This window comes from Solanum stenotomum, chromosome 12 (genome assembly GCF_019186545.1).
Source record: "Solanum stenotomum isolate F172 chromosome 12, ASM1918654v1, whole genome shotgun sequence".
NCBI classification, from domain to species: Eukaryota; Viridiplantae; Streptophyta; class Magnoliopsida; order Solanales; family Solanaceae; genus Solanum; species Solanum stenotomum.
This window is the reverse complement of record NC_064293.1, coordinates 3121905-3136860: the sequence shown is the minus strand read 5'-3', so window position 1 is coordinate 3136860 and position 14956 is coordinate 3121905. Positions and strand designations below refer to the sequence as shown.

Sequence of the window (14956 nt, the reverse complement as noted above, 5' to 3'; positions counted from 1 at the left end):
AAGAGTTCATAAATAACCATAAGGACCCATAAACTTGAAGTAGTAATAGAGGATAAATGGTTGGACTTGTGGAAAGGAAGGTTTCCACAATCAAACCCACATACCTCAACTTTGGAGAATCCTTGATGAAGATTGGAATGGAGAATTGAAGCTTGAGATTGAGTCTTGAATCCAGAATTAGAGCTTGAGATCTTTGAATTTTGTTGAGGATCTTGGTGGAATTTTGGAGAGGGCTTAGAGAGTGTTTTTGAAGTTAAAAATGACTAAGTATAGGACATATCCCCTTTTTTTAAAAAACGCCCCCAACACTTAGCCTCAGAAATGAGGCTTAGAAAAATAATAGCTCACTGGAAATTGCAAATCTCCACAGACAAGTTTTACGAAAATGGTCATAACTCCTTCATCCTAACTCGGAATGAGGTGAAACCAAGTGCGTTGGAAAGCTAACTCAAAGAGCTTTAATTTAATAGTTTGTGTCCCTTCCAGTTCCTTGTGTGCTAAGAGATATTCCCCTTTAAAGTTGACCCTCCAAATCGTATTTTTTTGCGATTTTCGAATTTTGATACAGTTGCTCTAAAATTCGGGTTAGACCCACTTCCCACTCAATTTAACCCCATGAATATGAATATGAAGTCGAATTTCCCAAATCATGCACAGATTTTGAGATATATGGAAATTACAATTATAGGTGTTTCCGAAGCACATTTTCGGACATTTTTGGGGTCGTTTCACATTTATATTAAATAAGCATAGTGAACAAAAAAGAGAAAAAAGTAGGATGGTTATTGACTATAGAAATCTAAATGCAAAAACATATAAGTACCCAATACCAAACAAAGTATTAAAAAAAAGACAAATTCAAGGATACAATTACTTCAGCAAGTTTGATTGTAAGTCAGGATTTTACCATCTAAAATTAGAAGAAGAATCTAAAAAGTTAACAGCTTTTACAGTACTACAAGGATTTTATGAATGGAATGTATTACCTTTTGGATATAAAAATGCACCAGGAAGATACCAACATTTTATGAATAATTACTTTAACCAACTTGAAAATTGCATAATATACATAAATGATATATTATTATATTCAAGAACTAAAGATGAACATATAAAATTACTAGAAAAATTTATACATATTATAACATACTCAAGAATAAGTCTAAGTAAGAAAAAGGCTGAAATAATGAAAACGCAAATAGAATTTCTAGGAATACAAATAGATAAAAATGGTATAAAAATGCAAACACACATAGTACAAAAGATAATAAATTATGAAGAACAAATAGATACGAAAAGAAATTACAATCGTTTCTAGGATTAGTAAATCAAGTGAGAGAATATATACCTAATTTAGCAAAAAACTTGAAACCTTTGCATAAGAAATTAAAGAAAGATGTAGAGTATCATTTTGACAATAAAGACCAAGAACTAATACGAAAAATAAAATTATTATGTAAAAATTTACCTAAATTATGTTTTCCAGATGAGAATAAAGAATTTACATATATAGTAGAATCAGATGCAAGTGAAATAAGCTACGGAGGAGTATTAAAATATAGATATAATAAAAAAAAGGTAGAACATCATTGCAGATATTATTCAGGAACATTTACAAACCCCGAAATAAAATGGGAAATAAATAGAAAAGAATTATATTCAATATATAAATGTTTATTAGCCTTTGAACCATACATTGTATATAACAAATTTATTGTAAGAACAGATAATACGCAGGTAAAATGGTGGATAACAAGAAAGGTACAAGATTCAGTAACGACCAAAGATATACGAAGACTAGTATTAAATATATTAAATTTTATATTTACAATAGAAGTGATATGTACTAACAAGAATGTTATTGCAGATTACATCTCAAGACAAAGCTACACAGACTGAAAAAGAAAATACTATAGAAGAAATACTTAAAGCTATGACTCTACTTTGCACAAAAGTAGAAAATATTGACAAAGAGCTACAACAAATAAAAAGTCAGCAGCATGACTATAAAAATGCGGAGCTAAGTCGATCAGAAGACTTAAAAATTCCAGAGCTACAAGGTGACGTTGGGAAACACCTAAAAACCCATAATGATTTGTTACATGCAGCTACAGGTAGCACATCTGCAACAAAATAAGAAAATAAAACCAGATATGTTAACATTAATATGAATAAAATATTTGAAAATCCATTTATGCCAAAGAACCAAAAAGATCCATTATTCATACCACCTCAGCTAAATGCATATAAAGAAAGCCTAGGACAAACAAAAAGACTTATAATCATATAACCAGAGCCTACATAGAGAACATCCACGAAATACAGACCTTTCTAAACCAAAATCCAAGATCCAAAAATACAAAAAAAACCCATGAAGATTACATTACACAAAACCTACAGGGATATAATAAGTTGATTGTACAACCAGGAACAAGTACAAATCTAGTAGGAACTTGCTACAACAATGGATTGTTAAGTACCGTATATACCCAAACAGGAGATGAAATATCTACGATACCAGAGTTACATAAAGCATTTATGCACTACAAAAGGATAACTAAAGGAACACTTTTTTATATAAAGTTCTATTCAGCACCAGCAGAAATATTGTATGATGAAATTAAATCTATCATCCAAGTCATAAAAATCGGATTAACCAAAGAAATGATAATACCAGAAAAAATAGAACAACAAGACGAGATATAAAAGATAGAGATACTGAAACTTTATGCAAGAAAGCGGATTATTGGAATAGCTACTATTTTGAACGAGTTAACAACAATTCAGTATGGAGCTACTATGCAAGAGAACAAACTATGATATATTCAAATTCCAAAGAAATCAGAGAAGCAGATATGGAAGAAATACGACAATGGATATTAAGTTTATTAAAACCAGAACAACAACCAACTATAGGAGCAATACGAAGGAATTTTATTTCACCAGAGATAATGACAAACTATTGCAAAACTATTGGACACAGATACCCAGATCATCAATGCTCGAAGTGCTATGGAGAAGATAATGTAATTTCAGTTGTCCAGCTAGAATAAAGAGCCACCAGACAAGATAAAAAGCAAGATTGACAAGATGAAAAGAGAAGATAAAAAGAAAAATTAAAGTTGTTCGTCTTATTGTAAAAGCAGGTTAGTAGAGTAGGAATAATTAAAGTATGTAAATTAGTGGATAGACATGTGTAAAGTAGTATGCATTATTAAAGTAGTAGGACAGATGTAATTAAAGTATGTAAATTAGTGGATAGACATGTCTAAAGTAGTATGCATTATTAAAGTAGTAGGACAGGTGTAAATTAGAAAGTGTATAGGACAGATGTAAAGTAAGTAGAAGCATCTCTACTTGTATAAATAGAGAGCCATTAGGCACATCTAAGGCAAGACTTTCTCGACGGAAAGCAATCCTCTTTGTAATACTCTCAAATAAATAAATATCAACTTTTAATCTAAGCTATGAAGCAAAATATACCAGATCTCATAGAAAAACAGGTATATCTATTTATGATTATGCATAGCTAAATCTATTAATTCCTGAATATCATAGCATGATTAAATAAGTTCATACTAGTTATTATATACTAGAATTATTTGAAGCATGTTTTCTAGTTTGTTAACATGAGGAAAAAAGGAAAAACTTTCAGACTATGTCATCCTAAAGTTGAAACCATAGGCGAGGAAGCCGTGAGGGGAGTAAACAGAGTTGAGGCGCTGTTAGGAAGGGAGTACCTCTGAAAGTACGATGTTAATAGTGACAGGAGGACATGGTTGAGTAATCTAGTTTATAGTAATCTAATATGAATAATGTTTATTATGCATATGATATAAGGGATTTATTGATTAAACAGCAGATCATTAATATGACTACTTATCTACATGATGAAATGATATTAACTTATGAAACACTGATTTTATATATTCTAAAAAATATAAAAATAATTGAATTAAGAAGAATGATATGGGAAAAAATATTTGACTTAGAAGAACTAGAACTAGCAACTCAAACATGGTATGAAATAGACAAAATAAATGAAACAGATATAGACCTAGAACGAATTAATATTTGCGATCTAGAATTAGAATACTCAGACTAATGATAAATTACGAATACTTTCAATATTGGCAAGAAACTATTGAAGAAAATAACTTTACTAAGAGATCTAATAAAAGAAAATATATAAATATATCAAAGAACCCAAAATATACAATACATAGAGTACATACTAGAAAATATAAGAGAAATAATTAGACTAATACCCTTAAGGAAAGAATATTATGATAAAGCTTTTAATGCCTAATAACATACTTCTAGTTTATAGTAATCTAATATGAATAATATTTATTATGCATATGATATAAGGGAATTATTGATTAAACAGCAGATCATTAATATGACTACTTATCTACATGATGCAATGATATTAGCTTATGAAACACTGATTTTATGTATTCTAAAAAATATAAAAATAATTGAATTAAGAAGAATGATATGAAAAAGAAACAGTAAGATTAGAAGATAGTCTAACAGTCATGGTACGAATAACTAAAGAAAATGAAGAAATAGACAGAAAAAAAGAGATAGAAATTATTAGACAACAAGCAAAACTAGAAATACAACAAATAGAAGAAACAAAAAATGATAAGATAATTACTTTAGAAAAGAAATAGACAGAGTAATATACCAAATATGTAGTAATCAAGGATCCTTTCCTATATTTATCACCCTTATTGAATGATTCAAAAAGTTTTTTAAATTATAGAACATTGGCGTGGCAAAGTAGGGAGTGGATGCCCTTGCTGAGCGCCAACGCTCTTGGATGGCTGATTGAATCGGCCTTATCAACTCAATCGCTTCTTCTGGGTCGAGCTGTTCATGCGCATATCATCAGAACTATTGAATCCCCTTTTCCACCTTTCCTCTCTAACCATCTCATCAACTTCTACTCCAAACTTGATTCCCCCAACTCAGCTCAACTCCTTCTTTCACTCACTCCGCCCCGTTTTCGTTCCGTCGTCACTTGGACCGCTCTCATTGCTGGCTCCGTTCAAAATGGCCATTTTACTTCTGCCCTTTTACATTTCTCTGACATGCGCCGACAGTCTGTTCAACCCAATGACTTCACATTCCCTTGCCTTTTCAAAGCTTCCGCTTTCTTGCATTACCCCCTCATGGGCCAGCAGCTTCATGCACTGGCACTGAAAGGTAGCTTCATTAACGATGTGTTCGTTGGCTGTAGCGCATTCGATATGTACTGTAAAAACGGTCTGCGGGAATATGCGCAGAAGATGTTTGATGAAATGCCTCACAGGAATATTGCAACGTGGAACGCTTGTATTTCTAATTCCGTGCTTGACGGAAGGCCTTACGATGCCTCTCTAAAATTTGTTGAGCTATTAAGACTAGGTGAAGAGCCACCTAATTCTATTACTTTTTGTGTGTTTTTGAATGCTTGCTCGGATGGTTTGTATTTGAAGCTTGGGCAGCAGTTGCATGGTTATGTTATTCGATTTGGCTTTGGGTCAGATGTCTCTGTTCTAAATGGAATGGTTGATTTTTATGGAAAATGTCACCAGGTGAAGTATTCAGAGCTAGTTTTCAATGAGATAAATGTGCGTAATGGTGTATCATGGTGCACCATGTTGGCAGTGTATGAACAGAATGATATATGGGATAACGCTTTTATGCTGTTTCTTAAGGCAAGGAAGGAAGGTATTAAGCCAACTGAATTCATGCTTTCAAGTGTGCTTAGTGCTTGTGCAGGAATGGCAGTGCTTGAGCTGGGGAGGTCTATTCATGGTCTTGCAGTAAAGGCTTGTATCGAGCATAACGTATTTGTTGGCAGTGCACTTGTTGACATGTATGGGAAATGTGGTATCATAGATAATTGTGAGAGCTCCTTTTATGAAATGCCCGAGAGGAATTTGATAACTTGGAATGCAGTAATGGGTGGTTATGCTCATCAAGGGTGTGCAGATATGGCATTGAGTTTGTTTGAGGAGATGACTAGTGAAAGCCATAATGTGGTGCCTAGTTATGTGACATTTGTTTGTGTATTGACAGCTTGTAGTAGGGCTGGAGCTGTTAAAATAGGCATGGATATCTTTGAATCTATGCAGAAGAAGTATGGGATTGAACCAGGGCCAGAGCATTATGCATGTGTTGTGGACATACTTGGAAGGGCTGGTTTGGTGGAGCGTGCATACGACTTTATCAAGAAAATGCCTGTTCCACCTACAGTATCAGTCTGGGGAGCTCTTTTAGGGGCTTGTAGAGTTCATGGAAAACCTGAACTAGGGAAGGTTGCGGCAGACAATTTGTTTCGACTTGATCCTTTGGACTCTGGAAACCATGTCATTCTTTCTAATATGTTTGCTGCTACTGGAAGGTGACCTTAAGTTCTTTGTTTCACTAAGATAGTCCTTGAATTTCTTATTGCATGCAACAAGATCACCATATGGCAGTCAATGTTCTTTCTTTTTTACCAAGTTAATATGCGTATAGATACCGACTTTGAAAGCTCCTCCTCAATATATTGTTCAGTAATTCTGTTTTCAACCAGTCACTTTAATTGCTTAATCTTTTTTAGGCATTCTTGTTATTCTGTTACACGGTCCAATTATACTTACTGTGAACCTATCCCTGGAGAGCAGAGGGCCTGTTAATCTATGCTCATTTTATTATTGATGCCTTATAAATAAACGTATTTAGACAATTTAAGTACTGCTACATTTAACTATAGATACTGCAGAAACATTGCATGAGATTTTAAATTGTGAAGGGTTGCTCTAACCCCTTGAAGGATCATATGTAAAGTTCTTTTCTTTGTGTTACTACTGCAGCTGGATTTAGGAAATCTTTCTTCCTCTATCCTCATTTGTATTCCACACATTTGCATTAATAGTATTTTTGTATCAACTTTGGCTTGGAAGGAGAGGGTAGGGGATCATGCTTATACCTTTAGATAAATGGGCACTTCTATCTATAGACTGCAAGTTGAGTAGTTGTAGATTATCTTTGTTATATAAGTTTGCCTTCTTCCAATACCTATTTATCATAAGAGGTAACTGCAGGTGGGATGAGGCTAATCTTGTCAGAAAGGAGATGAAGGATGTTGGCATCACAAAAGGGGCCGGAATCAGTTGGATATCTGCAAAGAATTCTATCCATATTTTCCAAGCAAAGGATACAACTCATGAGAGATACCCAGAGATTCAAGCAATGCTGGCCAAGTTAAGGAGAGATATGAAAGCAGAAGGTTATATTGCCGACACAAATTCTGCGCTATACGACTTAGAGGAGGAAGAAAAGGAATCAGAAGTTTGGCATCACAGTGAGAAAATTGCACTTGCATTTGGTCTCATTGCTATCCCTCCTGGAGTCCCAATAAGGATAACAAAAAACCTGAGGGTCTGTGTGGATTGCCATAGAGCAATAAAGTTCATCTCGGGCATTACTGGTAGAGAAATTATTGTAAGAGATAACAACCGCTTTCATTCCTTCAAGGACTACCAGTGCTCATGTAGAGATTATTGGTGAATCTAGTTTAAGCATTCCAGAGAATTCTGGATGCTCCTTGCCATTGATCCAGGCATTGAGTTGCACTCGTGATACTACTGCAGCAATAGGAGTGATGTTCGGAATGAGGATCTGAACTAGAAGATATCACCTCCATAATTTTTCTTCACTTTCAAGGCCAAGCTGGAATTGCATACAAGGTTCACCATCCCCTGCTAGTCTTTATTGTGTATTATTTAGTGCCTTAGATGTTACTTTTCTCCGCAGCATTACATTTGCACGGTGATGGCATTTGTTGCCTCTCTCATTATTTCTTTCTTTATTCTATCATTATACCTAGTAACTTGTGTAACCTCTAACTCATTTATCTACCTAATTAACCACCCCACTATCTTCCTATTCATTGCGAGAAAGAATTATTCCCCTATAAATAGTGTTGACTGTAATATTTAAAATTTATTAAATATAAATTTATAAAATGATTCAGATTATATTAAATTCATGAATATATTAGTCCAAGTAAATAATGGATTAATATAATTAGGCTAATTATTCAAGTCCAATAAATATGGATTTAATTAAAGTCAAAATTAATTGATTTGCACTACAATAGATGAGCTTAATTTGCTAAGTCCAATGTCATCTTATCCTAGAGGCTCATTCTTTTGGTGCCACGTGGCAAATGGCGCGGCATGCCAAGTCAAACAAGAAGCTAATAGGATCATGACATGTGTCAAAGATGACAAGCCCGTCATAAAGTTCATAGGCCACGTCACTTAAATCTGATTGGCTTAAGGGAATCATTTTTCAATCGCAACTCCTCTATTCTAAAACTATAAATAGGGGTCCTCATAATTCAGAAAAGAGACAGAAAATTCTAAACAAGAAGCTAGAGAAAACCCGTGGTACAAACGCCATAAAACTCTCTATAAGCTACAAGTTTAAGAATTCAAGCATTCAAGTTCAAGAACGATCAAGATCAAGACCATCGGATTCAAGAACAAGCTCGAAGCCCTTGAATTCAAGTTAAAGTTAAGATCAAGATAAAGTTCAAGTTCATCGAAGATTCAATAACAAGCTTTAAAGCCCTTGAATCTAAGATCAAGTTCAAGACAAATTCAAGATCAAGCTCAAGAGCCCTTGAATTTATATTTGAAAAGGCGAATTCAGAAGAATAATAGAGATTGTAGCACTCGCACTTTGAAATAATAAATACGATTGTTGCGATATTTTTCCGTTCTTGATTATTATTTTCTCGACGCAAATTTTACCGTCTACAAATTCTGACACGCCCAGTGTGACAATCTCTACCTCTCATCTCAACTTTTCAAGCATCAAAGAATATTGAGATGACTTCCATGAAGAACAACTCTCGATCAACTACCTCTAAGGCCACTAGCTCCAAGTTCTCTACTGAAGTTGAAGGCATTCTTGATGTTACCTTTGGAAGTTTCGGAGCTGTTACGAGAAGCAAGGCTTCTACGCTAGGACAACATGCACTTCAAATGTCGTCTGCACCAACTCCTATTTTTGGGTCTTCGACTCCAAAATGAGCAAGTTCCTCCACAAATGTTTTAGAAGGTGGAAGCAGTGTTGCTAAAAAGATCAAGAAGACATTGGCTCTACTTGAGCAATCCGGTTCCAATGTCACGCCCCGCGCCTACACCCTGGGCGGGACTGGCACTCAAAGACCATTGCTGGCCCCAAGCGAACCCTGGGTCTAACTTACTTAACTCAGCTGAAGACAATATTCATATCTATAATGATCAATGAATTTAACTGAACTGAATAATAAAATAACTGAGAATGTTTTAAAGATTAAACATTCAACTTGGCCAAAAGTGGCAACCCAAGTCTTAACAATAAGAAAGGATAATGAAAAGATTCAAAGGAATAACATATGACTATCTATGAAGCCTCTAAAACAACTTAGATGGATGTTGGGACAACCCCCACAACATCCTAATGAACTAACTAGAAAGCAATAAAAAGGAGTCATCTGGAATGCAAAGAGGCTCACCGACTGACTCTGAACTGCTCACTAGATCAACGGTGCGTTGGAATGCCGATCCTAGTTACCTGTATTTGCATCATAATAAGATGCAGTCAACTGGCATCAGTACATTGAATGTACGAGTATGCGAGTTGGAATGCTAATAAACATAGGCTTGAAAGGGAATTTGAAAGAAACACTTACCTTGGCTCTTCTCAACTCATGAATACTTACTGAACTCATTTCAATATAAAGCAGTTTAAACAAGTGCAATATAAAGAAAAATTGTTTAAAAACATGATGTCAACTCTATGTAAATACAATGATACAACAACTCTGAAATGTATGTAAAAATACAATAAACTGATGTATATAAAAATACAATAACTTCTGTGGGAGTTTCTCTAACCGACAACCATCACATAAGAGCTATAGTGATGATACAACGATCTACCTCACGCTGCCAGCGCATCCTATACCCGGCCAAAGGTATAGAACCTGAACTGCCTAATGGATCCACTAGTCTATTTCGAAAAGGATTCATCTAAAAATTATGACCCTTTTCTACCCATGGTGGCTACATGGTTCTATAGGGACGTGAGTTATCTAAACTCATGTTTGTCCCCAATTCGGTGCTCAATACTACTCCCAAAATATACTGGCTCTTATGTTTTAAAAACATACTTCTTCTGTAATTTGAGATTAGTGCTCAAAAACTTAGCTCAAAGGCTATCTTGGAAATCAAAGTTTCCCCTCTTGCATCATTTAGAAAGCGATTACTTTTTCTGAAAATTAGCCCAAAGGCTCTTTGGAAATCTCAGTTTCCGTTCTTATTTAAATGTGAAAACATTTTAAATCTCTTTGGGAATACTTAGTCCCCATATACTTTTGAAGAAATGAACTTCAAACTTTACTCTTTACTCCTTACTCAACTTGAACTTTAAGTCTTAAAACAAAGTTAAAACATTTTGAAAAGACTTTTGAAAAACTCTAAGAACTTATCTTGACTTGACTTTTACTTCTCTTGACTTTGATCTTAACTTTCCTTGAATTGGATTATGGATTCAAGGTTCATGATCTCATGTTTATGGATGATTTCATGATGTTCAGATGTACCTTAGAGTGTTAGAATCAACTAGGAAACATAGGTACATCACTTAGGAACTAGTACGAAAAGGTGGGGGGAAATGGGGAGAACGGCATCCCTAGAGCTCTGAGAAGCGCGGGGAACCAGCCCTTAAACTTCAGAGGAGCTGCTGGGGCGCGCTGGCTGGCGCATCACCCCAAGGGATGAACTTCAGATCCCCTTTTGGGTGGCGCTGGCTGGTGCGACGCCCCACTCCCTTTCCCAGGTTTTTGATGATTTTTCTTCTCTGTTTTTCATCTATAAACCCTCCTAACTTCCATGGTTCTTTCCCCAAACACTTAGGATCATTAGTACCCTCAATACCCAATAGATTTAACTCGGAAAACAACCAGGAAACATGAATCAAATCAACACTAGGCATACAAAAATTAACCAACAAGAATTCAACAATGTTCTTCAATAACTTCACTTTCTTAACATTCAAACAACTCCAAATTTGCTGAATTGAAACAAGTTTGGCGTGTGGGTGAACTAACCCAACACTTATGTGATCTCACATACCTTAATAGGGATTATCCCCGATGAATTCCACTCCAAACGCTTGACGTTCTTGGCGAAATCTTGGCTTTTCTCCCTTTCTTTCTTCCTTTCTCTTTTCTCCAAGCCCTAAGCGTGAATTTAATTTTACTAATCTGACCAAAATAAGATTTTACCCCAATAAATCCCTAAAAACGAATTAAGAAATAAATTAGAGAAAAGACTACTTTTCCCTTCCCTAACTCCGGATTGGGACTTTCCTCAATCCAACAGCCCAACTTTCGAAAGGCATATCTCACTCATATGATATAGAAATCACGCAAACTTAGCGGCGTTGGAAATATCTCTCCAAGGGCTTTCCAATCATATCAAGAGCTGCTCCTAACTCATCTTGAGCTAGGAGTAATGGCCGTTTGAAAAAAAACTCACTTTCTTAACTTAGAGAAAAAATTCCGAATTTCCTTATTCTTTTCAAAAAATCAATATTTTCATATTTTAAACTTTTTATAGTCGTTTCTAGGTGTGAGATGTTACATCCAAGAACTCTACCACAAGGGAGAACTATGATTCAACTAATAAATCATCTCCACATGAATCGTGTAACATGAGTCCGCTGAAGATTAACTAACGCAACAATCCATGCTACTATCTTACATCTCCAATGATCATGCAAATGATGGTGACTGTTGCTTCCTCTCCTGAGGAACAACTCGCAAATCTGACGAAGTTGGTTGAAGGATTGACAAAGCATGTACAATACCAAGAGTCTCGAATTGATAATTTGAATGCGCCTGGAAAGGGTGTTGAAGTTCAAAAGATCGGAGATCCTGCGAAGAAAGCACCGCTTGTTAATGAGATGTCAATTTCTTCTGAAGGAATGATCCCACTCGATCGCTTGAAGAAGTTCATTGAAGGCACTATCAAAGATAAGTATGAAGTCTCCACCAAGTCTTCTCATATGTATGCTAAGCCATACACTGCTAGAATTGATAACTTCAAAATGTCTGATGGTTATCAACCTCCCAAATTTCAACAATTTGAGGGTAAAGGAAATCCAAAATAACATGTTGCACACTTTGTGGAGACATGTAATAATGATGGAACCTATGGAGAACATCTTGTCAAATAGTTTGTCCGCTCTCTAAAAGAAAATGCATTTGCTTGGTACACGGATCTCGAGCCTAATTCTATTGATAGTTGGGAGAAACTAGAGCACGAGTTTCTTAATCGCTTCTATAGCACAAGGTGCACGGTGAGCATGATAGAACTCACGAATACTCACCAAAGGAAGGATAGGCTTAGTGAAGCTTCTGCAATCGAAATATGTATCCAAGGAATGCACTGCGAGCTTCTTTACATCTTGCAAGGAATAAAATCAAAATCCTTCGAAGATCTAGCTATCGCGCTCATGATATGGAGTTGAGCATGTCCTCCACTGGAAAAGATATGACTTTTGTCCATGATCCTCGCAAAGGAAGAGACAAGCAGGACCCCAAGAGATGGAGCAAATTTGTGCCCAGAAGTGACAACAAAGAATCCATGACTGTTAATGTGTCGCCTGCGAAGTTCACTGTGACGGAAGGCATGAAGCAAAATATGAGAACGACTTTCCAAGCACGTACGGATCAAAAGTTGACACTAAGGGAGATGCAAGGAAAAAAGTATCCCTTCTTGGAATCTGACGTTTCTAAGATTTTTGATGAGTTGCTCGAGTTAAAGCTCATTGAGTTGCCAGAAATGAAGCGACCTGATGAAGCTGGAAAAACTGATGACCCAAATTATTACAAGTATCACAAACTTGTAAGTCATCCTCTTGAAAAATGTTTTGTCTTCAAAGATAAAGTAATGCGGTTAGTTAACGAAAAGAAAATTGTCCTTAATGATGAGAAGGCTAGTTCTAACCAAATCTCTATCACATTTGGCTCGCTCGATCCGATCCAAATATATATCTTTGAAAAGCATGAAGAAGATTTATTAGAGCAAGACAAATCTAAAGATGATATAGATGGTGATGAAGGCAGGATTTTTGTGACTAGGAGAAGACCCAACAAGTCAAGCTTTCGAAAAGAATTATTCGAGCAACCGATTAGAAGGAAGATGGTGAGGAAATTGGAGAAGCAAAAATCAATCAAGCGCCCAAAGAGGGTAAAGTTAGAGGTGCATCACTACCAGAAACCCCGACGTCCTATAACTCTAGAGGAATTCTTACAAGTTTATTTTGCACAAAGTCTATTCAAAACAATGTCGAGGCATCATGTTTCAATGCTGATAAAGAAGAAACAACAAGAGTGTCTCATACTGAGAAAGAAGGAACAACGAGTGAATCCTCACCAAAAGTGTCTCCTAGTGACGAAGAAAAAGCAACAAGGGAAATCTCGTCAATGATGTCTCCTTCATCTTCTGAAAAATCTATTGAACCTTGTTCCAAGAAACAAATGCATGTGATACAAAAATCAAATTACAAATAATGATCTTTTATTTGGTGAAACACTACACAATCATCCTTTGTATATGGTGGGTCACGTGTTAGAGAAGAAGATAAATAGAATCTTAATAGATGAAGGATCTGGAGTCAACATTCTGCCTATCCACAAATTGAAGGAACTTGGCATCACGACTGAAGAACTTAGTGAAAGTCCTCTATTTATACAAGAATTCAATCAAGGGGGACAGAGGTCCATAGGCTCTATTAAATTAGAGATCCACATGGAAGATTTGCGATCAAGTGCATGGATGCATGTGCTCTATGCAAAGACTCCATACAATACATTACTTGGCAGGCCTTGGGTACACGAGAATAAAATTGTCTCATCTTCTTACTATCAATGTTTGAAGTATCTTGAAGGCGGGATTGAAAGGAAGATAGTTGCAGATGATAATCCTTTCACCGAAGTTGAGACGCACTTTGCCGATGAAAAATTCTATTTAAAGAGTTATGTTGTTAAAAGGACAAAATCTAATGATGTCAAATCAATCAAGTCTGATAAGATCACAAGCAAAAGAATCGATGTGGCTGTCCGAAAGGTAAAGTTGATACTAAAGAACTTTGTCCAGTTCTTAATGAAGGGAAGATTATGCCTTCAAAGAAGAAGCTGACTTCGGGACTTCGATATGTGCCAAATGTGAAGAAAGAAGAAGGTCAATCATCTAACCTTCAAGAAAATGTATTGAGAGGGTTAACTCTTCCTATCAGATGGATCGATACAATAAACTTGTCTTCGAAACTGCAGGGAAAATCAATCTCTCAAAATCAAGTGTGAGATGTGGCACTCCTTACAAAATGCACAAGAGAAGGTTTTAATCCCAGTGCTTACAAGTTACTTGTGAAGGCTGGATACAACCCTAATGAGCCATCAATGTTAGGGAAACTCTCATCAGAAGATACAGTTAGGTAACCACGTGAAAGCATAGGCTATAGCCAACCTCCACCAATTCGCATCTCCATAAGAAGGGCAAGCAATAACCATATAACTTTTGAAGATGAGGTCACTACTCCCAATAAAAATACTTTCATCTTTGATCGACTTGGCGAATCGACTGCAAGAACTTCTGTGTTTGAGAGGTTATGTCCATTAAAGGAGAATAACAAAAATCTGAGAAGTTATTTAAAAGTTACAAGGCCTACTTCACATTTGATTCGAAAGGATTTCAAAAGTTGATTCCTTTTAGAATGAGGCAACGAGTGGAACTTATGGTTTCATGTAAAGAGGAACTAAAGGCAAAGGTTCACACTGTGGTTTACACCAAGGAGTACGAGAAAGATGAAGAAACTGTAGGGTCCTCATATCATGTTTCAATCAAGAATGAGCATG

General features: G+C 35.8%; 1 protein-coding gene across 1 annotated transcript; it reads left to right on the top strand.

The window, feature by feature from the left end:
- Nucleotides 1-4759: 4759 nt before the first annotated feature.
- Nucleotides 4760-7934, top strand: LOC125848913 (pentatricopeptide repeat-containing protein At4g14850). Its single transcript, XM_049528877.1, has 2 exons — nucleotides 4760-6397; nucleotides 7083-7934. The coding sequence occupies exons 1-2, from the start codon at nucleotides 4800-4802 to the stop codon at nucleotides 7546-7548; spliced, it is 2064 nt and encodes a 687-aa protein (XP_049384834.1). The 5' UTR covers nucleotides 4760-4799; the 3' UTR covers nucleotides 7549-7934.
- The last annotated feature ends 7022 nt before the right edge of the window (nucleotides 7935-14956 follow it).